The sequence below is a fragment of the Podarcis pityusensis genome (genome assembly GCF_964106645.2).
Source record: "Podarcis pityusensis genome assembly, chromosome: 18".
NCBI lineage: Eukaryota > Metazoa > Chordata > Lepidosauria > Squamata > Lacertidae > Podarcis > Podarcis pityusensis.
In genome coordinates this window covers 6542951-6569442 of record NC_138043.1, presented here as the reverse complement: position 1 = coordinate 6569442, position 26492 = coordinate 6542951, and the positions used below count along the sequence as shown (strand labels likewise).

At 48.6% G+C, this 26492-nt stretch overlaps 1 protein-coding gene across 1 annotated transcript; it reads left to right on the top strand.

Annotated features, from left to right (window-relative positions):
• The first annotated feature begins 653 nt into the window (after positions 1-653).
• On the top strand, positions 654-24569 carry LOC308467235 (uncharacterized protein). Its single transcript, XM_080988705.1, has 8 exons — positions 654-795; positions 3533-3549; positions 4603-4705; positions 7802-8046; positions 10908-11136; positions 13838-14031; positions 16600-17310; positions 20313-24569. The coding sequence occupies exons 1-8, from the start codon at positions 786-788 to the stop codon at positions 24417-24419; spliced, it is 5616 nt and encodes a 1871-aa protein (XP_080844831.1). The 5' UTR covers positions 654-785; the 3' UTR covers positions 24420-24569.
• The last annotated feature ends 1923 nt before the right edge of the window (positions 24570-26492 follow it).

Sequence of the window (26492 nt, the reverse complement as noted above, 5' to 3'; positions counted from 1 at the left end):
TCAACTTCTGAGCCCCTCCAAGCAAAAGGCAGAAAGCCCAGCCAGCAGCCAAGCGAAGCCTCAAGCAGTGGTTCCCACAGCGCAGCAACCCGGCTAAGGGGATGCAGCAAGGAAAACCACTGTCACCTCTCCGCTGGGAAGCGCTGAGCAAAGGCGAGTCCCCAGGCAACGCGGCCGATTTGATTGGCTCAAGGCATGCAAGCTCCACCCCCCAGTCGTTCTTAGACTCCTTATTGGGTGAGCAACGCAGCCAAGCAACACAGTTGGAGCCTCCCTCCTCTCTGGCCGGCAGGGAGGGAGGGAGGGAGAGGAGCTGCTTCCTTTGAAACCTGGGAAATTTAAGGGACATCATCAATAAGGGACAGCAGCGGGACACAGCGCTGGGATAAGGGACTTTCCCGCCAAATAAGGGACAGTTGACAGCTATGCTTAGGTGGTCATGGCAGAACCGTCAGAAACCTGGCAAAGCTACGGAGCGCGGCTGGTCCTCTTCCTCTAACCCTCTGCCAAGCGAAGTAACAATGATGATAATAAAAACCTTGCAATCTAGATCCGCTTTCTGAAGCAATGATGGTTTTTCCCCTTCCTCCCTAGGGTTGCTGGGAGTTAGAGGCACTGTGGCAAGTGAGCCAACGCCAACCATCTATGACATCACCCAGCTTGACAACAGCTGCATGGAATTCTGGGAGTATCCTGGGCCCCAAGATCCCATGGAACGAAGGAAGATGCTGCCATGAACCCTGGGCTCTTTTTAGCCCACCCTGCCAGGCCAGAGACCGGAGACCATGGCTAAGGGTGAGTGTTAGGAGAGCGCGAGAGATCGGGGGGGCCCTATTTTGCATTGTTGTTTTGGGACCGGAAGGACATCTGCAGTGCAACATTCGCCCCTCGACGTGTTGCCTCCGTACCATACATTATAATACCAGAGAGCCAGCGTGGTGTGGTGTAATGGCCTGGGATTCTGATTCAGAGGCTGAACCGGAGGAATCCCAGCCTGCACAGGAGTCCCCGCCTCCAGGGCCGGCTGAACTGGGGCAGGGCCTTGATTCTGAAGCGCCTGCACCTGTGCCGGATCCTCAGGAGCAGGCACCAGGTGAATCCACTCTGGCTCCGGAGGTGGTTGAGGACTCAGTGCCTACAGGTGAGTCTCCCCCTGGGCCCAGTAACCCTTCGGCCTCTCCTGAACTGCAGAGGCTCAGGGTAGAGAGGCGAAGGGAACTGGTTTCTCCCAGGAGGAGTGCTCGCCTTAAGGCCAGGAGAGGCGGGTCTCCTGGGGGCCGGGACCGCCCCTGGCCTCAGAGAAGATAAAGGCCAGTCAGCCTGGTCCCAGGTTGCGGGAGCAATGTTGTCGATGAGCTGTTTCGGCCAGCATCCAGTCCTGTTCCCCCAGTGTTCCTGTCCCCGCCCGGCTTCCTGCTTTGGACCTCACCTCGCTCCTTGAGAACTGTTTCCATACCAGTGACCCAGGACCGGACTTTGACTACGCCAACGGTAACCTTCCCCCCGGGACCAGCACATGTAGTGGTTAAGAGCAGTGGACTCGTAATCTGGTGAACCGGGTTCGATTCCCCGCTCCTCCACCTGCAGCTGCTGGGTGACCTTGGGCCAGTCACACTTCTCTGAAGTCTCTCAGCCCCACTCACCTCACAGAGTGTTTGTTGTGGGGGAGGAAGAGAAAGGAGAATGTTAGCCGCTTTGAGACTCCTTAGGGTAGTGATAAAGCGGGATATCAAATCCAAACTCCTCTTCTTCTACATTATAAGCTTGCGGGCTTCCCACTGGCCCTTGCGAGAACAGGGTGCAGCCAGCCTGTTCATACGTTCTTCAGACTTTTGCTTACGGTGCTAAGAACATACAGAGGCAGACCATTGGTCCATGGTAGCTCATAAGAACATAGAACCAGAGTCCCGTAGAGGAGATCACCTGTTGGATCAGGTCATTTGCCCATCTAGATCAACATCATGTTCTCCCACCAAATGGGAGAACCAAATGGTAGACCAGAAAGAGCCCTCTCCTCTCTCCGGCGGTTTCCAGTGGCTATAATAATAACAATAACAATTTATTATTTATACCCCGCCCATCTGGCTGGGTTTCCCCAGCCACTCTGGGCGGCTCCCAAGCGAATATTAAAACCAATACAGCATTAGACATTAAAAACTTCCCTAAAGAGGGCTGCCTTCAGTTGTCTTTTAAAAGTAAAATAGTTGCTTATTGCCTTGACATCTGCTGGGAGGGCGTTCCACAGGGCAGGCGCCACTACCGAGAAGGCCCTCTGCCTGGTTCCCTGTAACCTCACTGCTCACAGTGAGGGAACTTCCAGAAGGCCCTCGGAGCTGGACCTCAGTGTCCGGGCTGGACAATGGGAGTGGAGACGCTCCTTCAGGTACTCCGGGCTGTTTAGGGCTTTAAAGGTCAGCACCAACACTTTGAATTGTGCTCAGAAACATCCTGGGAGCCAATGTAGGTCTTTCAAGACTGCTGTTATGTGGTCTCGGCAGCCACTCTCAGTCCCCAGTGTAGCTGCCGCATTCTGGATTAATTGCAGTTTCCGGGTCACCTTCAATGGTGGCCCCACGTAGAGCGTATTGCAGTAGTCCAAGTGGGAGATAACCAGAGCATGCACCACTCTGGCGAGACAGTCTGTGGGCAGGGAGGGTCTCAGCCTGCGTACTAGATGGAGCTGGTAAACAGCTGCCCTGGACACAGAATTAACCTGCGCCTCCATGGACCAAAATGACTCCCAGGCTGCGCACCTGGTCCACGTGACAGCGCTTGAGATATTTGCAGATGGCTTCCTGCAGCTTGCAGGTTGTTTGGTCTACTCTCCTACTCTATGTAGGGCTGGAGGCAGTTTGGAAGCCGCCCAGAGTGGCTGGAGAAACTCAGCCAGATGGGCGGGGTATAAGTAATAAATTATTATTATTATTATTATTATTATTATTATTATTATTATTATTTATTCAGCCTGTGCAGAATTCCAGGCTTCTCACCGGGGCAAGACGGGTTAAGCATATTACACCAATCCCGGCCTGATTGTGCCGCTTGCCGATTAATTTCCGAGCCCAATTCAAAGTGCTGGTTTTGACCTATAAAGCCCACAATACCTCAAGGATCGCCTCTCCCCATATAAACTGAGTAGCTCTGTATTCATCATCTAAGGCCCTTTATTGGACTCTTCTGTGAGAGGTCCAGAGTGTGGCAAAGCGATAACGGGGCCTTTTTTGTGGTGGCTCCCTGTTTTTGGGATGCTCTCCCAGGGAGGCTTGTCTGAGAGCACCTTCCCTCTGTATCTTTAGGTACCTGGTGAAAACGTCCCCCTTCTACCCGGCCTACTGTGTCCTTTTAAATGTGTTTGTGGGATGGAGGCCAACGGGTCTTTGGTTTCTATGTTGGGAATTTTGTGTTTCTATGGCTGTAAACTGCCCTGCGATCTTTCAACATGAATTTAATAAATGAATAAATAAATAATAATTTCGTTTCCCTTTCGCCCTCTCTGGAATCCTCACCCTGGATGACAACCAATGGATGGCAGTGCGAGACAGAGACCAGGTACTTTGGGGGCACAGCAGAGAAAAATGCAACGGCAGATAAGAACTCTGTCCATGCTCAGAGGCGCTAAGTGCTTTTCTTTTATCACAGCTAAGCATCTCATGCCATAGATCAGGGCTTCCTAAACCAGCCTATGCACCCACAAATTTCATTTGTGTGGCCCACAGTGCTCCTGTGGAGAACATCTGGAATTTGAACCATGGAATTCATATTGTATAGTCGTTCCTTGGTTGTCGAACGCCCTGGAACTCATACGTTTCGGCTCCCGAACGATCAAAAACCGCAAGTGAGTGTTCCGGTTTTTGAATAATATTCGGAAGCTGAACATCTGGCGTGGCTTCCGATTGGCTTCAGGATGCTCCTGCATCCAATCGGAAGCCACGTCTTGGTTTTCGAACAGTTCCGGAAGTCAAACAGATAACCAAGATATGACTGTCATGGAATAAAATAAAAGACACAATAAAAATGCAATTAAAAAATTGTGCAGTGCATTACAATTGTTGCAACAAGCTGGGGTGGGGGAAACCCCCCTAAACAGCTTTTACATTCTCAGCTCTTTTCAAGTGGTTTATGACAAGAGAGGGGGAACTCCTGCCTTAAATTTAGGACAAGGTGGCTTCGGTTGCCTGCCTTGTAATTCACATCTCTCTCATGCAAGCAGTTTGCCCCAGATGTAGAATTGTCCATTCCCAAGAACAGAGGTAGGCAGCCTAAAGCCCATGGGCCACAAGCAGCCCACGGGGGTTGTTTAATCTGCCCATGAGCCGCCCGCTCAGCGAGTCTCCGCGCGCTGCACTAAACTGGCGTGGCGCAGCATGGGGACTCGCTTCCGCGGTGCCAGAAGTCGCGTCTGCACATGTGCAGATGCTAAAAATTGCGTCTGTGCAGACGCAGACACTGGAAATCACATCTGCACAATGGAAACTGCTCAGTTGTTTATATAAGAGTTGATTTGTCCTTGCTTGGGAACCACGACGGGCAAAGAGTCCCAAAACCACTTTGAAATGCACTGTGCAGACACGTCCTAACAGATCCGTTCCTTGTGTTGGTTAGCTTAGCGAGAGAGAGACGGACAGCCTCGGTTCAGACTCGGTGTCCTTAAGGGATGAGGATTCCAGCATCTTCAATCTGGACCAAGAAGAGGAGGAGGAACAGTGTGAGTAAGGGGAACAGGGGCAAAGCTGCTTATATACATTCCTGAAAGCTTGGGCCATTCTCACTCCCAACGTGATTGGCTGTCTACACTTCCAAGCTGCGAATCACGGCTCAGAGCTCAAGGGCCAATGGCAGAGGCCCAAATCCTGAAATGTTCTGTGATTGGACACCATGTATTGAATCAGGAGCTCAGAATCCTTAGTCCAGACTCAAGCTCAGGCAAACACAGACCACTGAACATATAACAGGAAGTCTGTGGATTACTTTGCTGAAGAGCTTTGCAAAAATTGGAGACTTGAGGATTTTGGAAGACGCCTCTGTTTCAGTTTTCATATTTTTGGGGGGAAGTGCAAACTGGGCACATTTGCCTTTTAAATGCACATGAAGTCCTATTTCTTCCTCCATCCCTAACTGAGACCTTTGTTACAACAACAACAATCTTTATTACAGTCCAGAGACCCAAGAAATCGTTGCAAAGCAATACACAATTCATGTAGCCTACCTCCGGGTTAAACAAGCATTTTGTTCAGAATATAGGGATCATTGGTTCTTGCAACCACCGATAAAAACTTTGCCACTGCTAATGTTCTAGCATTTGTCTGGTCTTCCAATAGGAACCTGACATAGTGAGCCTCTGATTTTCCCGGGAAAGGTACCAGCGAGGGTAGTATGTGTTCAGTCCTGGCTTGCTCATATTTTGCACAGTGCAACAAAATATGTTTTATGGGATCGATGTCTTGAGCACACGAGCAAAGTCTGTCCTGGTAGGGAACTCCTCTCAACCTGCCAGCCAACACTGCAGAAGGAAAGACGTTTAGTCTGGCTTTGGTGAAAAGCCTTCGATAGTTTGGTACTGTCAGGTTTTTAATGAGACCCATGTTATAAGAATTCTAAGGTGTCAAATATGAAATAAATGTTTGTAAGTGCACAAGGTATAAACCACATGTCTGAAATAGTACAACAGAGCAATCCTTAAGCCATCTTGACTCTTAATGACCCCAATATTTCCTCTGCAGAAGGAAATATCTTGGAGAAAACTTTCCCAGAAGTTTTTTCCCCACCTACAAATCCTGTCTTGGGACATATTTTGTGTATGAACAGAGTAGGATTCAAAAACTAAGTATTTACCATCTCAAAAATAGGTAATGCAATCAGTGACTATTCTCAGGTATCCTGGCAGACAGGACATAAGCCACACGGTTTCTTTATGTAACTACCAAGTATGGCATCCCTTTCAGGGATCAAATCGTGAACTGAGAGTAAACCTTAATCAAAAAGACTCTTGTGTCTTTATTATTTTAGGAGGGATAAAAGGGCAAACCAGGGACGCAGCTGACGCTGTGGTCTAAACCACTGAGCCTAGAGCTTGCCAATCGGAAGGTCGGTGGTTCGAATCCCCGCAACGGGGTGAGCTCCCGTTGCTTGGTCCCTGGTCCTGACAACTTAGCAGTTCGAAAACACGTCAAAGTGCAAGTAGATAAATAGGTACCATTCCGGCGGGGAGGTAAACGGTGTTTCCGTGCGCTGCTCTGGTTCGCCAGAAGCGGCTTAGTCCTGCTGGCCACATGACCCGGAAGCTGTACGCCGGCTCCCTCGGCCAGTAAAGCGAGATGAGCGCCGCAACCCCAGAGTCAGTCACGACTGGACCTAACGGTCAGGGGTCCCTTTAAAGGGGACACCGGGAAATAATCTTAACTAAGAGATTCAAATGAATCTGCAAACTCGCTTCCGGCTATATTGAGGAGAATCTACTCTGCTACATCACTCGCTAGCGGATAATGCTTATTCAATATATCCTTTCCTACGATCCTTAACATTCCCACGGGATCTAACAAGTGTGGGGGAGCCTCCTGGCTACCAAATTCCCCGCTCAAGTCCACCCAAACGTTTCCTTGCCTTTCCTTGCTTTTCAAATGCCTTTCGTCATTAACGTGGGGGGGTGGGGGGTTTTCTCACACCATACATTTAAATTATAATTTTTATGAAAAAATTCTTTATTGAAATTCATTAATGTAATTACAAATTTAACTTCACACATGCACATACATATAATACACACACAAATTAGTTCAACTTAGAATGTTAATTTGACCTTCTAATTCCACTTAGATATCAGCTTAGCTAAAATCACATAATGGTACATAAATTAAACAACAACAAACTGAAGTAAAATAATGTATAGACTTCCCAACTTTTCCTGATATAGTTGACATTTGTGGTTTTGAATGTACTTATAATTATTACCTTACATTTAATAAACTTTCTAATACTTTCTTACAACCTTTGTTGTTGAGTCGTTTAGTCGTGTCCGACTCTTCGTGACCCCCTGGACCACAGCACGCCAGGCACTCCTGTCCTCCACTGCCTCCTGCAGTTTGGTCAGACTCATGTTTGTAGCTTCAAGAACACTGTCCCACCATCTCGTCCTCTGTCGTCCCCTTCTCCTTGTGCCCTCCATCTTTCCCAGCATCAGGGTCTTTTCCAGGGAGTCTTCTCTTCTCATGAGGTGGCCAAAGTCTTGGAGCCTCAGCTTCAGGATCTGTCCTTCCAGTGAGCACTCAGGGCTGATTTCCTTCAGAATGGAGAGGTTTGATCTTCTTGCAGTCCATGGGACTCTCAAGAGTCTCCTCCAGCACCAGAATTCAAAAGCATCCATTCTTCGGCCATCAGCCTTCTTTATGGTCCAGCTCTCACTTCCATACATCACTACTGGGAAAACCATGGCTTTAACTATACGGACCTTTGTTGGCAAGGTGATGTCTCTGCTTTTTAAGGTTTCTTACAACCTAGCATACCAATTTTCCTTTATTTCTTAATATTTTATGTACACAAGGGTCATTCAAACACAACCATAGATAATAGGTCACTGTTATTTTTTTTGTAAGTATCTCTTAAACATTTCCCATTTTTAAGAAAGTAATGGTTTGGTGTTACCTCTTAACCTATTTAAAGCACACAGCTTTCACCCCAGAGAGTCTGGGGGTGATCCAGCCACAAATTAAAAATAAAATAAAATAAAAATAAAATAAAATATTGCTCAATAGTTAAGTCTCACATGTGCTCAGGCAACTAAACCCCAGATTCCTCTCTCCCCCAGTTCTCTCACCTTCCAGGAGCAGGAGCAGAGATGAGGAACTGGAAGAGTTTGTCGAGGGGGTGGACGAAGGATGGAATACCGACGAACCATCTCCGGAAGTGTCTTTCATCATCCCAGAAGTAGTAACGGACCTCCTTTCGGAGACAGATCTGACAGAACACGTACATCCGCCTAACCCTCCTCCTTCTCTGGAGGGGGTGTTCCGAAACAACCTGTTGGAAGAACCCAATTTCGCAATAGAGTCGGTGCGTTGACCCCAAAGACCACTTGCACCAAGGAGCCAAATCCTGCGGTGCCTTTTTTCCCCCGGGTAGGGGACGCGGGTGGCGCTGTGGGTTAAACCACAGAGCCTAGGGCTTGCCGATCAGAAGGTTGGCGGTTCGAATCCCCGCAATGACGGGGTGAGCTCCCGTTGCTCGGTCTCCGCTCCTGCCAACCCAGCAGTTCAAAAGCACGTCAAAGTGCAAGTAGATAAATAGGTACCACTCCGGCGGGAAGGTAAAGGGCATTTCCGTGCACTGCTCTGGTTCGCCAGAAGGGGCTTAGTCCTGCTGGCCACATGACCCAGAAGCTGTACGCCGGCTCCCTCGGCCAGTAAAGCGAGATGAGCGCCGCAACCCCAGAGTCGGTCATGACGGGACCTAATGGTCAGGGGTCCCTTTACCTAATATAATCAGATGGCACTTTGCTCCATCTTCCTGACATTTCCTTTCCTATCAATTCTTGCATTTTGTGTGATATTTCAGACAATGCAAAAGGCACTTCTGGAAATCTAGTGTTAATTGTTTCGGCAGGGGGAGCAATCAGTTAACTCAGAAAATCAGGGGAGCTTTGCGTTGAAATTTTCACGATCGCACTGTTGCCCCTCACGGGATGAAATTTGCACTGGCATCTTGGCGTACAGTTAAAACTGGGCAATGCATGGTAGCATATTCACCCCAAAGCCATGGCCCATCCGTGAAAGAGGTGGATCTTAATAGTTAACCACATAAAGATCAGCTTTATTGGGCAAACAACAACAACAACAACAACAACAACAACAATAATATTATAATAATAATTTATACCCCGCCCATCTGGCTGGGTTTCCCGAGCCACTCTGGGCAGCTCCCAACAGAATATTAAAAACATGATAAAACATCAAACATTAAAAACTTCCCTAAACAGGGCTGCCTTCAGATGTCTTCTAAAAGTCAGGTAGTTGTTTATTTCCTTGACATCTGATGGGAGGGCGTTCCACAGGGCGGGTGCCACCACCGAGAAGGCCTGGTTTCCTGTAACCTGCAAGGGAGGGAATCTCCAGAAGGCCCTTGGAGCTGGACCTCTGTGTCTGGGCTGGATGATTGGGGTGGAGACGCTCCTTCAGGTATACAGGACCGAGGCCATTTAGGGCTTTAAAGGTCAGCACCAACACTTTGAATTTTTTTTTTTTTAATAAGATATTTATTAGGATTTTTAAAATATTACAAAATAAAGATTAAAAAAAAAAGAAAAATACAAAATAAAAATAATTAAAAACAACACAATCTTTCCATTACTTATTTTTCATTAGCTTATTTCCCGGACCTCCTCACGCCTCCCTTTTTTGTATTCCAGTTCAGTTTGTTGGTTCAGCAAATCCTTCCCCTCTTTGTTTATCCTAATCTTTAATCTTAAAATATTGTAACATTAAATTTTTACCTATTAATAATCCATTTTTCATATTCCCTTATAGTATTGCAGCTAAAAACCACTTAATTTCTATCCAACATCATACTAACATTCATTAATTTTGCAATATTTCTGTAAATAGTCTTTAAATTTCTTCCAATCTTCTTCCACCGACTCTTCTCCCTGGTCTCGGATTCTGCCAGTCATTTCCGCCAGTTCCATATAGTCGATCACCTTCATCTGCCATTCTTCCAGAGTGGGTAGATCTTGTGTCTTCCAATACTTTGCAATGACCAACACTTTGAATTGTGCTCGGAAACATACTGGGAGCCAATGGAGGTCTTTCAGGACCGGTGTTATGTGGTCTCAGCGGCCGCTCCCAGTCACCCATCCAGCTGCCACATTCTGGATTAGTTGTAGTTTTCGGGTCACCTTCAAAGGTAGCCCCAGGTAGAGCACATGGCAGTAGTCCAAGCGGGAAATAACCAGAGCATGCACCACTCTGGCGAGACATAGTCTAATGTTGGCTTGTGCACTTGACTTAAGGGTAAGAAAAGCACAATGGTCATTTTCAGCAACCAAGCATCAACCCCACTGCCAACCTGTACCCTCCTCACCCACCCAGTATCCATGTACTCCACTGGCATGTTCAGGGTCCCAATCCATTTGTTTATGCAAGGATGTGTGCGTCAATGGGCACACATGAAGTTCCTTCACATATTGCCGAAGCATTTAGGCCGTGGGGAGCACGACTGTAGCCGACGCTGGCTGTGGGGACCTTATTTTGCATGCTCTTAGGGCATGGTGGGGGTCTCCAAGCCCCACTTGGTTTCTCCTTTAGGCAGTCACTTGACCTCAAAAGTTGTATCCAGCATCTATCTATCTATCTATCTATCTATCTATCTATCTATCTATCCAGTGGTACCTCAGTTTACATACGCTTCAGGTTACATATGCTTCAGGTTACAGACTCCGCTAACCCAGAAATAGTACCTCGGGTTAAGAACTTTGCTTCAGGATGAGAACAGAAATCGTGCTCCGGTGGCGTGGCAGCAGCAGCAGGCCCCATTAGCTAAAGTGGTGCTTCAGGTTAAGAATAGTTTCAGGTTAAGAACAGACCTCCGGAATGAAGGACGCAGGTGGCACTGTGGGTTAAACCACAGAGCCTAGGACTTGCCGATCAGAAAGTCAGCGGTTCGCATCCCCGCGACGGGGTGAGCTCCCGTTGCTCGGTCCCTGCTCCTGCCAACCTAGCAGTTCGAAAGCACGTTCGAAACTGCAAGTAGATAAATAGGTACCGCTCCATTAGCTAAAGCGGTGCTTCAGGTTAAGAACAGTTTCAGGTTAAGAACGGACCTCTGGAACGAATTAAGTTCTTAACCTGAGATACCACTGAAATAATAAATAATCAATCCATCGACAGTGCATGAATTCCTCCACTCTCTCTCACCTTCAGGTCTTGGGAGAAATGAGAGCAAATATCTTGACGGCGGCAGAGGAGGAAGCGAGGGCCCTGGCTAGCGAATTAAGGGACGACGAGGACGAAGACGACAACAGGGAATGTGAGCCACACAGCGTCCTGACCTGCAGGATATGCCAGCTGTTTGTGCGAACCGTCGACAGGCTGCTGGACAAGTCGGAGGAGCTGATGGATCATTACCTACCTCTTACCGAAGAGGAGATCGGTAAGCATGTGAGCGTCACACCAGGAGAAGGCAGCTGAATCATAGAACCATATACCGTATTTTTCGCTCTGTAAGACGCACCAGACCACAAGACGCACCTAGTTTTTGGAGGAGGAAAACAAGAAAAAATATATTCTGAATCTCAGAAGCCAGAACAGCAAGAGGGATCGCTGCGCAGTGAAAGCAGCAATCCCTCCTTCTGTTCTGGCTTCTGGGATAGCTGCGCAGCCTGCATTCACTCCATAAGACGCACACACATTTTCCCTTCCTTTTTAGGAGGGAAAAAGTGAGTCTTATAGAGCAAAAAATACGGTACGTGGTTGGAAGGGATCCCTGCAAGGCAGTAATCACAGCTAAAGAATCCCTGAACAGACAGCCGTTCGACCTCTGTATTAAAATCTCCCACAAAGGAGAGACCACCAGTTCCCGAGGGACATAGCTCACTTGGTTGGAGCATGGTGCCAAATACTAATACTAATAATAATTTATTATTTATGCCCCGCCCATCTGACTGGGTTTCCCCAGCCACTCTGGGCAGCTTCCAGCAAAATTCTGTATTAAAACACTTTACAAAATAATCTTTTTATTATTTTATTATGTCCATCTGGCTTAGGAGTTTTGGAGTCTGAGGTTTCCTTTTTTAAAAAAAGGAAAGGGACACGTCTTTTGTCGCTTGCCAGGAAATGCAACCGACCTAGCTTTGAATCCGCATTGGGGAAACCCAAGTACTGGAGGGGAAGTTATTAAGTCGTCGTGCTGGGTGCAGACGTTGGTAGTCCAAAATATGCGGCAGGCGAAGGAGGCAAACTATTTGGAACGAAGTACAGTCATACCTCGGGATGCGGGTGGCACTGTGAATTAAACCACAGAGCCTAGGGCTTGCCGATCAGAAGGTCGGCGGTTCGAATCCCCGCGACGGGGTGAGCTCCCGTTGCTCGGTCCCTGCTCCTGCCAACCTAGCAGTTCGAAAGCACATCAAAGTGCAAGTAGATAAATAGGTACTACTCCGGCGGGAAGGTAAACGGTGTTTCCGTGCGCTGCTCTGGTTGGCCAGAAGCGGCTTAGTCCTGCTGGCTACATGACCTGGAGGCTGTACGCCGGCTCCCTCGGCCAGTAAAGCGAGATGAGCGCCACAACCCCACAGTCAGCCACGACTGGACCTAATGGTCAGGGGTCCCCTTTACCTTTTTACAGTCATACCTTGGGTTACAGCTGCTTCAGGTTGCGTCTATTCGGGTTGCGGACCGCCAAAATCTGGAAGTACCGGAACAGCGCATGTGCAGAAGTGCTAAATCACACTTTGCGCATAAGCACAGAATCGCAACCAGCGTGTGCGAAGATGCTCCGCTGCGTGTTGCGAACGTGCATCCCACACGGATCACGTTCGCAACCCGAGCGTCACTGTATCCCTCTCCCTGTTGATATGCAAAGGACCAGGCCTGGTCTGCAAAAGAATCACCCTGTGCCGTTTTACCAAGGTTGCAGGTTCAGTCCCTGTATTAGAACACTGCCCAGAAACTTCAGCTGGCTCAAAAAGCTGCAGCCAAATTGCTGGCCTGGGCTGGTTGTAGGGAAGCAGACGACTTCCTTGCTACAATACAGCCCCCCTTTTTGCAGGCACAGTGCCAGGTGCCGGCCCGTGACAAATAAAAGCCCTATATGGCTTAGGTCCAAGCTGCCTGAAAGATTGTATTCCATCATACGACTCTGCCCATCTTCAGAGATCCTCGGAAGCCCTTTTCTCAGCCTCGCCACCCTCACAGCCATGTTTGTTGGGGACGCAGGAGAGGGCCTTCTTGGTGGTGGCTCCTGCCAGACTTTGGAACTCCCTCGAGAAACCAGACTGGCTCCCTGCTTGCTGCCTTTCTGCCAGCAGGTGAAGAGGCCTTCTCATTCCAACAGGCATTTGGGGACTGACTGCTTTTAATGAAAGGGCTCGTGCCCTGCTCTTTTTATTGTAATTATTTGTATGGTTTTAATCGGGGGAAATGTGGGATATAAATTATATATTGATGACACTGTCTTCCAGATATTTAGAACAATTCCCATAGTCTGATCGGAGCTTTCGTCTAAAACATCTGGAGGACACCTCCAGTCAGACCAATCTCTTACACCCTTTAAGGCAGGGGTCAGCAAACTATTTCAGCAGGGGGCCGGTCCACTGTCCCTCAGACCTTGTGGGGGGCCGGACTGTATGGGGGGGGGAATGAACGAATTGCTATGCCCCACAGATAACCCAGAGCTGCATTTTAAATAAAAGCACACAATTCTACTCATGTAAAAACACGCTGATTCCTGGACTGTCCGCAGGCCAGATTTAAATTGGGCGATTGGGCCAGATCCGGCCCCTGGGCCTTAGTTTGCCTACCCATGCTTTAAGGCAGCGGTTCTCAACCTGTGGGTCCCCAGATGTTGTTGGACTACAACTCCCATCATCCCTTGCTAGCTAGGGGTGATGGGAGTTGTAGTTCATCAACATCTGGGAACCCACAGGTTGAAAAAGGCTGCTTTAAGGAGTCTTTGCCTAACTTACCCCTTCTGTCCAGAAACATGGACCCTTCCAAGGAAGGCAGGACACAAATAAATTTGTGGGTTATCTAAAGCAATGTGCAGATTGGCGAAAGGGGTTGACAGGAGTATTCTGGTTCCTCAATCTCTCTCTGCTTTCCCCAAACCCCTCCTGACTCCCGACTCGGTGCAGGAAATCTGAAGAAAGCTGTCGCGGAGATCGAAGATACGTCCATAGACCACCGGATGCAAGCCTGCCTTGTGAGGATCAACGATCTGTCCAACAAACTCCGTCAAAGGGCCTACATGATGGCCCTGAGCAAGCTTCGCTTCACGAGACGCAGTACCCAAGCGAGCATTAATCAGCTCCACGAGACGTTGGATGTGGTATGCCCAACTCTTATCTCCCCCCATCCCGATTTAACAATCCATCTCTCCCTGCAACATCAATGTGCCTGTGGAATTCTTGCCCATTGAAGGGGTGTGTCTGCAATGCCTTCTTCAGAGGGACGCGGGTGGTGCTGTGGTCTAAACCACTGAGCCTCTTGGGCTTGCCGACCGGAAGGTTGGTGGTTCGAATCCCCGCAACGGGGTGAGCTCCCGTTGCTCGGTCCCAGCTCCTGCCAACCTAGCAATTCGAAAGCATGCCAGTGCAAGTAGATAAATAGGCATCACTGTGGTGGGAAGGTAAACAGTTTTTCTGTGTGCTCTGGTTTCCATCACGGTGTCCCGTTGCGCCAGAAGTGGTTTAGTCCTGCTGGGCACATTACCCAGAAAGCTGTCTGTGGACAAACGCCAGTTCCCTTGGCCTGCTCTGGTTCGCCAGAAGCGGCTTAGTCATGCTGGCCACATGACCCGGAAAAACTATCTGTGGACAAACGTCGGCTCCCTCGGCCAGTAAAGCGAGATGAGCGCCGCAACCCCATAGTCACCTTTGACTGGAATTAACCATCCAGGGGTCCTTTACCTTTTTACCTAACAGGAGCTCAAGGTTCAGCTCCCACCATGGTGGGGGTCTCTGGAACGTCAATCTCTGAGTTAGGGTCCCGGTGACACAAAACAATCTTGACACAAAACAATCACAGTAGCCAGTGAGTAGTGAGTAAAGACAGAGAGAGAAATAATAAATAATAAGGATAAGGATATCCCCCCCCCCCCCAATCTGACTGGCTTGCCCCAGTCACTCTGGGAAGCTTCCAATAAATTAAAACACAGTGAGACATCAAACATTGAAACTTCCCTATACAGTCGTACCTTGGTTCTCGAATGTATTCTATTCTTGGAGTCCGTTCAGCTTCCAAAAATGTTTGAAAACCAAGCCGTGGCTTGCAATTTGCTGCAGGAGCTTTCTGCACTCAATCGGAAGCCGCGTCCGACTTCCAAAAAACATTCGCAAACCGGAACACTTACTTCTGGGTTTGCGGCATTTGTGAGCCAAAATGTTTGAGTACCAAGGCGTTCGAGAACCAAGGTACGACTGCACAGGGCTGCTGTCAGGTGTCTTCTAAAAGGCAGTTGTTTATTTCCTTGACATCTGATGTGAGGGCGTTCCACAGGGCGGGCGCCACCACCGAGAAGTCCCTCTGCCTGGTTCCCTGCAGCTTCACTTCTTGTACTGAGGGCACTGCTAGAACACACTTCCTCAACCTTGGCCCTCCAGATGTTTTGAGACTACAATTGCCATCACCCCTGACCACTGGTCCTGCTAGCTAGGGATCATGGGAGTTGTAGGCCAAAAACATCTGGAGTGCCGAGGTTGAGGAAGCCTGTGCTAGAAGGCCCTCGGAGCTGGACCTCAGTGTCCAGGCTGAACGATGGGGGTAGAGACGCTCCTTCAGGTATACAGGGCCAAGGGCTTTAAAGATCAGTACCAACACTTTGAATTGAGCTCAGAAACGTACTGGGAGCCAATGTTGAAAATGAGAAGAATTAGCCATGGAAAATTACAATGTCCCCAAACATCCCCAGCCAGTCTCCGACCTTTCTTGGAACACCGTCGGGAGACGGAAAGAGATTCTACAACCTCTCAGGGAATATCTGAAATCAATGGAACTAAAAGGGCGGTTTGAACCCCTGTACCGTGGGTGGCGCTGTGGGTTAAACCACAGAGCCTAGGACTTGCCGATCAGAAGGTCGGCGGTTCAAATCCCTGCGACAGGGTGAGTGCCCGTTGCTCGGTCCCTGCTCCTGCCAACCTAGCAGTTCGAAAGCACCTCAAAGTACAAGTAGATAAATAGGTACCGCTCCGGCGGGAAGGTAAACGGCGTTTCCGTGCGCTGCTCTGGTTTGCCAGAAGTGGCTTAGTCATGCTGGCCACATGACCCAGAAGCTGTCTGCAGACAAACACCAGCTGTCTCGGCCTATAGAGCGAGATGAGCGCCGCAACCCCAGAGTCGGCCACGACTGGACCTAATGGTCAGGGGTCCCTTTACCCTTTACCTTACCAACCCCCATTTGAGCTTTGTTCATGGGCTCCCTATATCCCATCTAACCAGGGAGGGTTTACAAAGAAATGCAGTGGTGGCTGGTCCATTAGGCAGCACTGCTCTACCAACCTCAGCCTGCCTCCACCAGCCAGTCTTCTTACTTAAAATCAGCCCAGGGGGTGGGACTGTCAAGCTTCTTTGTCCTTGGTCTGAGTATTGCCCTCATTGAACTTGGCAAGGAGGAGGAAGATGACAAAACAAGGGTTGGTTGGCGCCAAACATCATTGCCTCTGGCTCCACCTCCTTCTGGGTTTCCTGCCCAACCAGACCCAATGGCCACAAGCCACCACGGCTGAAATCGTGTAATAGCAACAGCACCAAACATTTCTCACTCGCACAGGGCTCAGCCAGGTCAGAAGAAACAGGCCCAAGTATTTGGTACCCTGGAGAGCTCCTGCAGGGCACAGGTGTGCCCACCCAATTCACTGCGTTGTCGTCTTCTTTTTACCCATCCCATGTCCATTTCCAGATTGATCAGGTGCAGCACAGAGCAGAACTGGAGATTGGTCCATCCAACGAAAGGATGAGCATGATCTGCGTGGAGTGGAGCGCGAGCCCACGTCGGAATTCTGCCCAGGGGAATGAAGATTTCAGCACCCTGGACGTTGGGGTGCCTCGTGCTCAGAGCACCATGGTCGGGAGAGAAGGATCTGGGGCGCCTCGTGAGCACAGCACCACGATCGAGTGCGAGGAAATCGGGCTGCCTGCTGCTCAGAGCACCATGATCGAGTGCGAGGAAATCGGGCTGCCTGCTGCTCAGAGCACCATGATCGAGTGCAAGGAAATTGGGCTGCCTCGTGCGCACAGCACCATCGTAGAGTGCGAGGAAATCACCTGCTCAGAGGTCGAGATGACGCCCACAGAGGTCGAGATGTTGCCCATACCAATCAGCCCCCCAGAAATAGTTGAGGTGCCACCCCCACCAATAATTATCCCGGTGAACGTTGAGGTGTCACCCCAGCCCATCATCATCCCGGTGAAAGTTGAGATGGCACCCGCACCGATAATCATCCCAGTGAAAGTTGAGATGCCGCCTGTACCCACCAGTCCCCGCAAGAAGGACCCCATCTACAGAGATGTGTCTAACATCACATTAACGGCACCAGGTTGCGACGAGGAGGACGAGATCACCCTACGGATGCGCGACGAGGAAGATGAAAATGACAGCCCTACCTCTGAGGTACCCTTTTCTTCAAGTTCTGAGCCACCGTGTTGTTACAAGGGGTTGCCGCTGGAGAACCTTCATGGTCCGTTCCAACTCTACGATTCCATTATCTGCTGAAGTCCCCCTTACCTAAACCACACTCCTTGGCACATTGTTGTGTTGTGGAAGCGCATTCGAATCTCCCATGAGACCAAAGCACCATCCACAGAGAAGCTGACTCGCTGCATCTCTGGGCAAGTCACTGTTCCCGACTTCCAATCTGGGGGCATTTCTGGAAGCGGCGACTCTTACTGAGATATGGTCACTTCCAAGGATTTTATCGTAAACTTATCAACCTTTTCTGGCATAAGAACAGTGCCCCCAATTTCAATTCTCGGGGGGAGGGAAACAACCTTAAATTTGAAGTTTGGGAAACATGGGGTGATCGAACAAAAGCACATTCTTGCAATAACCATGGTGCAGCTGAGAAACTGAGATTCACTATGCCAACCTGCCTTCTATTCCTTTATGACCTCAATTGCTTCTTTTAAAAAGAAGCTGAACACTGTATTTTATTTAAATGCTTTGTTAATTCTAGCCAGTTCGGGCTGCTCATTTTGCAGATTCAGGCCCGGTCTCTGCCTCCAGTCCTGCAGGGCTTATAGACCCTTTGGACTGGACCAGAAAATTCAAGAACTATCAGCCTCCTTCTCCAGGTCTCCAGAGGACGGACGAGACCTTAGTGGGCAGGCAGTTTTCTTTTAGTATAAGCTGCTCCAGGGCTGTCCTAGGCCGCTTGCCGCCTGAAGCAAAACAGAAAAGGGCACACATGAAGCTGCTTCTGCCTTCTCCTCCTCTGCCATCCCTCCCAACACAGCCTGAGACTGGAGGCACCCTGAAAAAGTCCTGGTTTGCTGCTTATAGAGGATTGCATAATAGATCTGGGAACTCCTGGCATGTTGATATGGAGGGTTTTTGGTTTTTTAAAGCATTCATAGTATTTAAGAGAAAGAGGAAGAAGAAGAAACAGCTCTGAATTTTATGTAGTCGGTACTACAGAATAAGGGACACGGGTGGCGCTGTGGGTTAAACCACAGAGCCTAGGGCTTGCCGAGCAGAAGGTCGGTGGTTCGAATCCCCGCAACGGGGTGAGCTCCTGTTGCTCGGTCCCTGCTCCCACCAACCTAGCAGTTCGAAAGCACACCAGCGAAAGTAGATAAATAGGTACCGCTCCGACGGGAAGGTAAACGGCATTTCCGTGTGCTGCTCTGGTTCACCAGAAGCGGCTTAGTCATGCTGGCCACATAACCCGGAAGCTGTACGCCGGCTCCCTTGGCCAGTAAAGCGAGATGAGCGCCGCAACCCCAGAGTCGGTCACGACTGGACCTAATGGTCAGGGGTCCCTTTACCCTTACTACAGAATAAAGATTTGGGGAGGTATTTGGTATGGGATAGAGTTAATGGGGGGTTAGAGTGGCAAATGTAAGACATTAGGCAAGGTCATGGTTTGCTTGGGTTAGAGAACTGTGTAACAAAGAGGGAATAATGAGTGGGAAGTACATTAAGCCTGAGGGAAATGGACCTGTTTTGTGAAAAGGGGAATTGGGTAACAAGGTGAAACAGAATTATTTTCCTGGATGTGTAAAACTTGAGTATGGTTAACTAGGATGTTGTGAACTCAAAGACAGGATGATTTAAGTTGTACTGGAGGAAGCACGATTTAAAATTACGATTCGTGGGGATCGATAAAGTAATATTTTAATTCTATTTGATTAATTGGTAAAATAGCTGGGCAAATGTCTAAACAGGAACTGAACATGTACCATTGATGGAAATAGGAATGGATGGAAACCTATTAGAAATTAAGGGGGGGGGTTATTTTTTTACTGTGAGCAGAAAAGGAGGGAGGGAAAAGGAGCATCTTCGGGGGGGGGAGAGTCAAATTCTAAATCTGGGTTAAATTTGAATTAATTTGTTTTGTGTTTTTGAAAACTAATAAAAATTACCGTAATTGGCATGGTACACAAAGAGAAATGTAAAGTTTAGTGCTGGTAGCCATCATCCACAGGAAATAATGGACCTTCCATGTTCAGAGGCAGTCTACCTCCAAATTCCAGTTGGTTGATGGGATTTGTACATGAGGGCTGATGCTTTCAGATTCTGCTATGGGGCTCCCAGAGGCATCTCTGCTCAGCCACTGTGAGAACAGGATGTACACATCTTTCAGGGCCCTCATCTTCGGGCTGAAACAGCAGACGTACAAAGAGAGAGATTCTTGAATATTCTCCTTTGGTGGAGACTCTCTTCAAGGTGGCTAAGGGCCCTCGTATCTACGGGGCCGCCTCTCCTGGTCTGCCCCGCAGAGGACCTTAAGGTCCATGAATAATCATAGTTTAGAGGTCCCGGGCCCTAAGGAAGTCAGACTATCCTCCACCAGGGCCAGGGCCTTTTCAGTGATGGCTCCGACCTGGTGGAATGCTCTGTCCCATGAGACCAGGGCCCTTCAGGATTTAACCTCCTTCCGTCGGGCCTGTAAGACAGAGCTAGTCCACCTGGCCTTTATTTAACTTGAATTCAGCCTAATCTTTTATTTCCCTTCTCTTCCCTCCCCCTCCCTTTTTATGAAGATCACCCGCTCTGAGACCCCACAGATAATTCTCCCCTGGCCTCTTCGCTGGCCCAAATAGGACTAATTCAGCCAGCTAGCCCTAGGAATTATCTAATTGATTTTTTATTTTTATTGTTATTCGTGTTTTTATACTGTATTTTATGCTGCTTTTATAATTGTTTTAAATTTGTTGTTAGCCACCCTGAGCCCAGTTTTTGAACAGGGAAGGGTGGGGTATAAATAAAAAATTATTATTATTATTATTTATTATAAAGTGCTTCCATGAGCATCTGTTAAGCTGGTGCTTCAAGCTCAGGGTGAAATGAGGGGGGATACCTTAGGGTTGGATGGAATTCTATTTGGTTTTGCGGAGGCTTCCTTGTGGACAGGGGACTATAAATCTGAACAAGTGTCCTTTCTATTCTGACAGATAGAAGCCAAGACATTGGCAAAGTCCCGAAGCGTGACCCAGAACCTCCAAGGCACATACGAGAACCTGGTGGCCAGCCTGAAAGACATCCCAGAAGAGCTCCGGAACAAGCTGTCCCAAACCAGCCGGCACATAAGGGAGCTCCACTCTGATTTTGTCTCAGCCCACAATTTTGGAGATTTGGCTGACAATGTCTTGAACAAGAGTTTTGCGATCATGGCTGAAGCCCAGGGCTCCATGGATGAACTGATGGAGTATGCTTTGCAAAGTCCTGAATCTCTCTTGCGGTTGAAGGACTACCTGCCTACCCCGGACATGAAGGAGGAAGAGGTGGTGAAGGACGCTCCCCTTTTCATGGAGAAAGAAGAGGAAGAGGTCCAATCTTCTCACAATCAGGAGCTGGAGCAGAACTCGTTGAAAAGCCAAAAGTCATACCAGCAAAAAGGAGGTGATGAAGAAACTTCTTCAGATAAGGAAGAGAACGTCCAGTCTTCTCACAATCAGGAGCTGGAGGAGCGGAACTCACTGAAAAGCCAAAAGTCATACCAGCCAAAAGGTGGTGCTGAAGAAACTTCTTCAAATAAGGAAGAGAACGTCCAATCTTCTCACAATCAGGAGTTGGAGGAGCGGAACTCACTGAAAAGCCAAAAGTCATACCAGCCAAAAGGTGGTGCTGAAGAAAGTTCTTCAAATAAAGAAGAGGAGGTCCAATCTTTTCACAATCAAGAGTTGGAGGAGCGGAACTCACTGAAAAGCCAAAAGTCATACCAGCCAAAAGGTGGTGCTGAAGAAACTTCTTCAAATAAGGAAGAGGACGTCCAATCTTTTCACAATCAAGAGTTGGAGGAGCGGAACTCACTGAAAAGCCAAAAGTCATACCAGCCAAAAGGTGGTGCTGAAGAAACTTCTTCAAATAAGGAAGAGAACGTCCAATCTTCTCACAATCAGGAGTTGGAGGAGCGGAACTCACTGAAAAGCCAAAAGTCATACCAGCCAAAAGGTGGTGCTGAAGAAACTTCTTCAAATAAGGAAGAGAACGTCCAATCTTCTCACAATCAGGAGTTGGAGGAGCGGAACTCACTGAAAAGCCAAAAGTCATACCAGCAAAAAGGAGGTGATGAAGAAACTTCTTCAAATAAGGAAGAGAACGTCCAATCTTCTCACAATCAGGAGTTGGAGGAGCGGAACTCACTGAAAAGCCAAAAGTCATACCAGCAAAAAGGTGGGGCCAAGGAATCTTCTTCAAATAAGGAACAGGAGGTTCAACCTTCTGACAAGCAGAAGACAGAGAAGCAGAACTCACTGAAACTCCAACAGGTCTACGAGCCAAAAGGTGGGGACAAGGAAAGTTCTACAAATAAGGAAGAGGAGGTTCAACCTTCTCACAAGCAGGAGACGGAGGGAAGGAGCATCCTCAAAATACAGCAGGCTTACGACCCAAAAGATTGTGATGAGGAAGCTTCTACAAATAAGGAAGAGGAGCTTCAACCTTCTCAGAAGTGGGAGATGGAGGGACGGAACATCCTCAAAATACAGCAGGCATACGACCCCAAAGGTTGTGAAGAGGAAGAACCTTTCAGCAAGGAGGAAGTGGTCCAACGTTCTAGCAAACCGGTGGAGGACATCCTGAAAATCCAGGCGACCTACGACCCCAAGGGTTGTGACGATGAATCCTACACGGTCAAGGATGATGACGAAACTCCTTCTAGAAAAGAAGAGATCCCACCTTCTGGCAAAAAGGAGGCAAAGGAGTGGAATATACTGAAAATCTTGCAATCTTACACACCAAAATTTGCTGATGATAGATGGGAAGAGATGGAGGAGGAGGCCGCACCTACTAGCCAAGAGGAGGACAAAGAGAGGAATATACTGAAAATTCAACAGGCCTATGACCCAAAAGGTTGTGATGAGGAAGCTTCTATGACTGAGGAGGTTCAACCATCTGACAAGTGGGAGATGGAGGGGTGGAGCATTCTCAAACTCCAGCAGACTTATGACCCCAAAGGCTGCGATGAGGAAACACCTTCCAGTAAGGGAGAGGAAGCGGTCCAACTTTCTGGCCACGTAGTGGAGGACATCCTGAAAATCCAGGAGACCTATGACCCCAAAGGCTGCGATGATGAATCCTATACGGGCAAGGAGGAGAAGGTGTTCCGGACTTCTGGAACACAGGAAGTGGAGAATGATGAAGCTTCTTCTAGAAAAGAGGAGATTCCACCCGCTGGCAAAGAGGAAGCAAAAGAGTGGAAGATACTGAAAATCCTGCAAGCTTACACACCAAAATTTGCTGATGATAGATGGGAAGAGATGGAGGATGACAGCGTACCTACTAGCCAAGAGGAGGACAAAGAGCGGAATATACTGAAAATTCAACAGGCCTATGACCCAATAGGTTGCCTCGAGGAAGCTTCTATGAATAAGGAAGAGGAGGTTCAACCTTCTGGCAAGTTGGAGACAGAGGGGTGGAGCATTCTGCAACTCCAGCAGACTTACGACCCAAAAGGCTGCGATGAGGAAGCACCTTCCAGGAAGGGGGAGGAGGAAGTGGTCCAACTTTCTGGCCACGTAGTGGAGGACATCCTGAAAATCCAGGAGACCTATGACCCCAAAGGCTGCGATGATGAATCCTATACAGGTAAGGAGGAAAAGGTGTTCCGGACTTCTGGAACACAGGAGAATGACAAAACTCCTCCTAGGACAGAGATCCCACCTTCGGGGAAAGAGCAGGCAAAGGACTGGGATATATTTCAAGTCCTGAAAGTTAATATGCCTAAATTTTCTGATGATGAATCACCTTCCAGCAGGAAGGAGATGGAAGTCCCACCTCCCAGCCAAGAGGACAAAGAGCGGAATATACTGAAGATTCAACAAGCCTATGACCCAAAAGCTTGTGACGAGGAAGCTTCTACGAATAAGGAAGTTCAACCTTCTGGCAAGCAAGAGATGGACAGACGGAACATCCTCAAAATTCAGCAGGCTTATGACCCAAAAAGTTGTGAAGAGGAAGCACCTTCCAGGAAGGAGGAGGTGGTCCAATCTTCTGGCAAGCCAGTGGAGGACATCCTGAAAATCCAGGCGACCTACGACCCCAAAGGCTGTGATGATGAATCCTACACGGGCAAAGAGGCAAAGGTGTTCCGGACTTCTGGAACGCAGGAGAACGACAAAACTCCTTCTAGGACAGAGATCCCACCTTCGGGGAAAGAGCAGGCCAAGGACTGGGATATATTTAAAATCCTGAAAGTTAATATGCCTAAATTTTCTGATGATGAATCACCTTCCAGCAGGAAGGAGATGGAAGTCCCACCTCCCAGCCAAGAAGAGGACAAAGAGCGGAATATACTGAAAATTCAACAAGCCTATGACCCAAAAGCTTGTGATGAGGGAGCTTCTACAAATAAGGAAGAGGTTCAACCTTCTGGCAAGCGGGAGATGGACAGACGGAACATCCTCAAAATCCAGCAGGCTTACGACCCAAAAAGTTGTGAAGAGGAAGCACCTTCCAGGAAGGAGGAGGTGGTCCAACCTTCTAGCAAACCGGTGGAGGACATCCTGAAAATCCAGGCGACCTACGACCCCAAAGGCTGTGATGATGAATCCTACACGGGCAAAGAGGCAAAGGTGTTCCGAACACCCGACAAGGTGCAGAATGACAAAACTCATTCTAGAAAAGAGGAGAAGGTCCCGCCTTCTGGCCAAGAGGAGGCAAAGGACTGGAAGATACTGAAAATGCTGCAAGCTTACACACCAAAGTTTTCTGACGGTGAATCGCCTTCTGGCAGGGAGAAAGCAGAAGTGGTGGTGGCCCCACCTCCTCAAAGAGAGGTGAGGGAGTGGAACATACTGAAACTCCAACAGGCCTACGACCCAAAAGGGTGCGACGAAGACTCCTCCAACTACAGAGAGGAGGCCCAGCCTTCTGGCAAACCAGAAATGGAAGGCTGGAACATCCTCAAAATCCAACAGGCCTATGACCCAAAGGGTTGCGACGACGAAAGCCCCAAGGAGGAGTTCCAACATTTCGGCCAGTGGAACCTGCAGGGATATAACATACTGAAGATACAGCAAGCCTACGACCCCAAAAGCTGCCCTGATGATGATAAATAAGTCAAGACTCCGAAAGAGCAGAGCTACACGCTTCTGACCCCAATGAAGCCGGCAAACTGGGGTGGATTTCACTCGAAAGGCTTGCCCGAGTTTTCCAAGGGACGGGTCTGGGGCTCAGTCACTGAAATAAGAAAGGCAATTTGGAACTTCGTTTTGGCCATAGATGTGTTTTGCTTGGGCAGTCCCTCCCTCCCCCGCTGGGCCTAGGCCAGCAGGACAATGACCATGGCTGGCTGGTGTGGTTTCTTCTAAGAGGTACCTAGTGGTTTGCTTGTGAGAGTAATTTCCTAGCAATGCGAGTCTGCTAGAAGGTGCTGATGGGTGGGTTTTAAGTCTCTGGGGAGTAGAGGGCCAGACTGTAGGCCGGGTGGGGTGGAGGAATTCCCTCTCACAAGACGGAATGGAATTCCATCTCGAAGATGGGCCATGGGTGGTTTAGCTGAGGTTCCTGCCTCGCAGGGGGTTGGACGAGATGACCCTCGCAGTCCTTTTCCAACTCTACTATTTGAAGAGGCAGTGATGGCCACTAGCTCTGGTATCTTTAAAAGAGGAACGGACAAAATTCGTGGAGGAAAAGGCTAGTAACCTGGGATGACCATCAAACGCAAGTAACGCTTCTGAGCATCAGCCGCTGGAAACCACGGGGGGTGGGAGGTGAATGCTCCCGTGCTTAAGTCCTCTTTCTGGGACTTCTTATGGGCCACTGTGAGAACAGGCCACTAAATGGGCCACTTACGTCCTTACTGGACAACTTATCCCCATTTTATTCTTGTAACCCTGCAAGATAGGCTCTTACGCTGTAACTCCCCACCCTCCCTGTTTCGGCTGCAACTGATGCTTCTTCCGGTACACCCATCTTCTGAATGACATTTTCAGGCAACATTTTCCCGCTGCTTCTGTGTCCCGTCTCTTTTTGGCTGGTTGGAGCCATTTCAGGGGAAAACAAAAACATGGAGGGGGGGGGGGGGAATCACGAATTAGAAATGTTACCATAGGAATCAGTGGAAATCATGGACTCGTTATACAAACACTTGCCTGGCAAATGATTTCTAAGGAATGCACTGTGTTCAGGAAGTGAGACCTGTGTGTTTTTGTGTGTACAGTGATACCTCGGGTTACAGACGCTTCGGGTTACAAACTCCGCTAACTAGGAAGTGGTTGCTCCAGGTTAAGAACTTTGCCCCAGGATAAGAACGGAAATAATGCACCAGCGAAAGCATGCTTCAGGTTAAGAACCGTTTCAGGTTAAGAACGGACCTCTGGAATGAATTTGGTTCTTAACCCGAGGTACCACTGTATATATAATCTGCTGTAGTTCTTATAACAGCATAGTGAGAGCACGCTATAGCTGTGCTGGTTGGGTTCTGAAGGGCACCAGGTTAATAAAAACGGAACTAGAACTTCGATTTTACTACCTAAACATATATAGAGCAAGAATTAGTAATGACTTGAGACGGCATCAAACCCAGCGCGTGACTTAAACCACCCGAGTAAAGCCCTGTCCATTTCAACAGGAGCAGATTTTGACCAGGCTGCGTGCCCTTTAGGTTCAACCACTACCACTTCCTTCAAAAGTTAGTTCTGCACTGAAGGAATGAGTTTCCCAAATCTAAAACCTGACTGTGCAGTCAGTCTGAAACGGGCCCCCAAACCCCATTTTTCCTTCTCCATTAGCTAAAAACCATTAACTTGAGCTCTTGAGCAAATGTATAACAGGAACACAGCTGTATAAACAAAGCTCTCTCCTTTATCAGTCCGTGACGCCTAATGAATGGCCTTGCCAGTTCAAAAGTGGAGCAGGCACGACACGTCTGGGTCTTATCTTACATCCTGACTACACTGACGCACAGACCTTGTCAGCCCCCCGGGAACGGCGCCAGGAGTGCTCTTAGAGTTGGTGCCCTTCTTACCCCAAGATAAGGAATACAGGATAAGGAACACCCTTTTATGGTTAAGAGTACAGGAGCAGGAACATCTGTGATGTCAACTTACGTGTATAAGCTTACGTGTCTGGATTCCTGGGGAAGGGGGGAGAGGTTGCCTGGAGGTTATATATACTGCTTGGAATCTCTC

Bases quoted from the DNA above. Each gene is read 5' to 3' on its own strand.
- LOC308467235 (XM_080988705.1), top strand. The intron at 8,047-10,907 runs GTGCGTTGACCC...TCTCACCTTCAG, and splicing joins CCAATTTCGCAATAGAGTCG to GTCTTGGGAGAAATGAGAGC. The intron at 11,137-13,837 runs GTAAGCATGTGA...GACTCGGTGCAG, and splicing joins TCTTACCGAAGAGGAGATCG to GAAATCTGAAGAAAGCTGTC.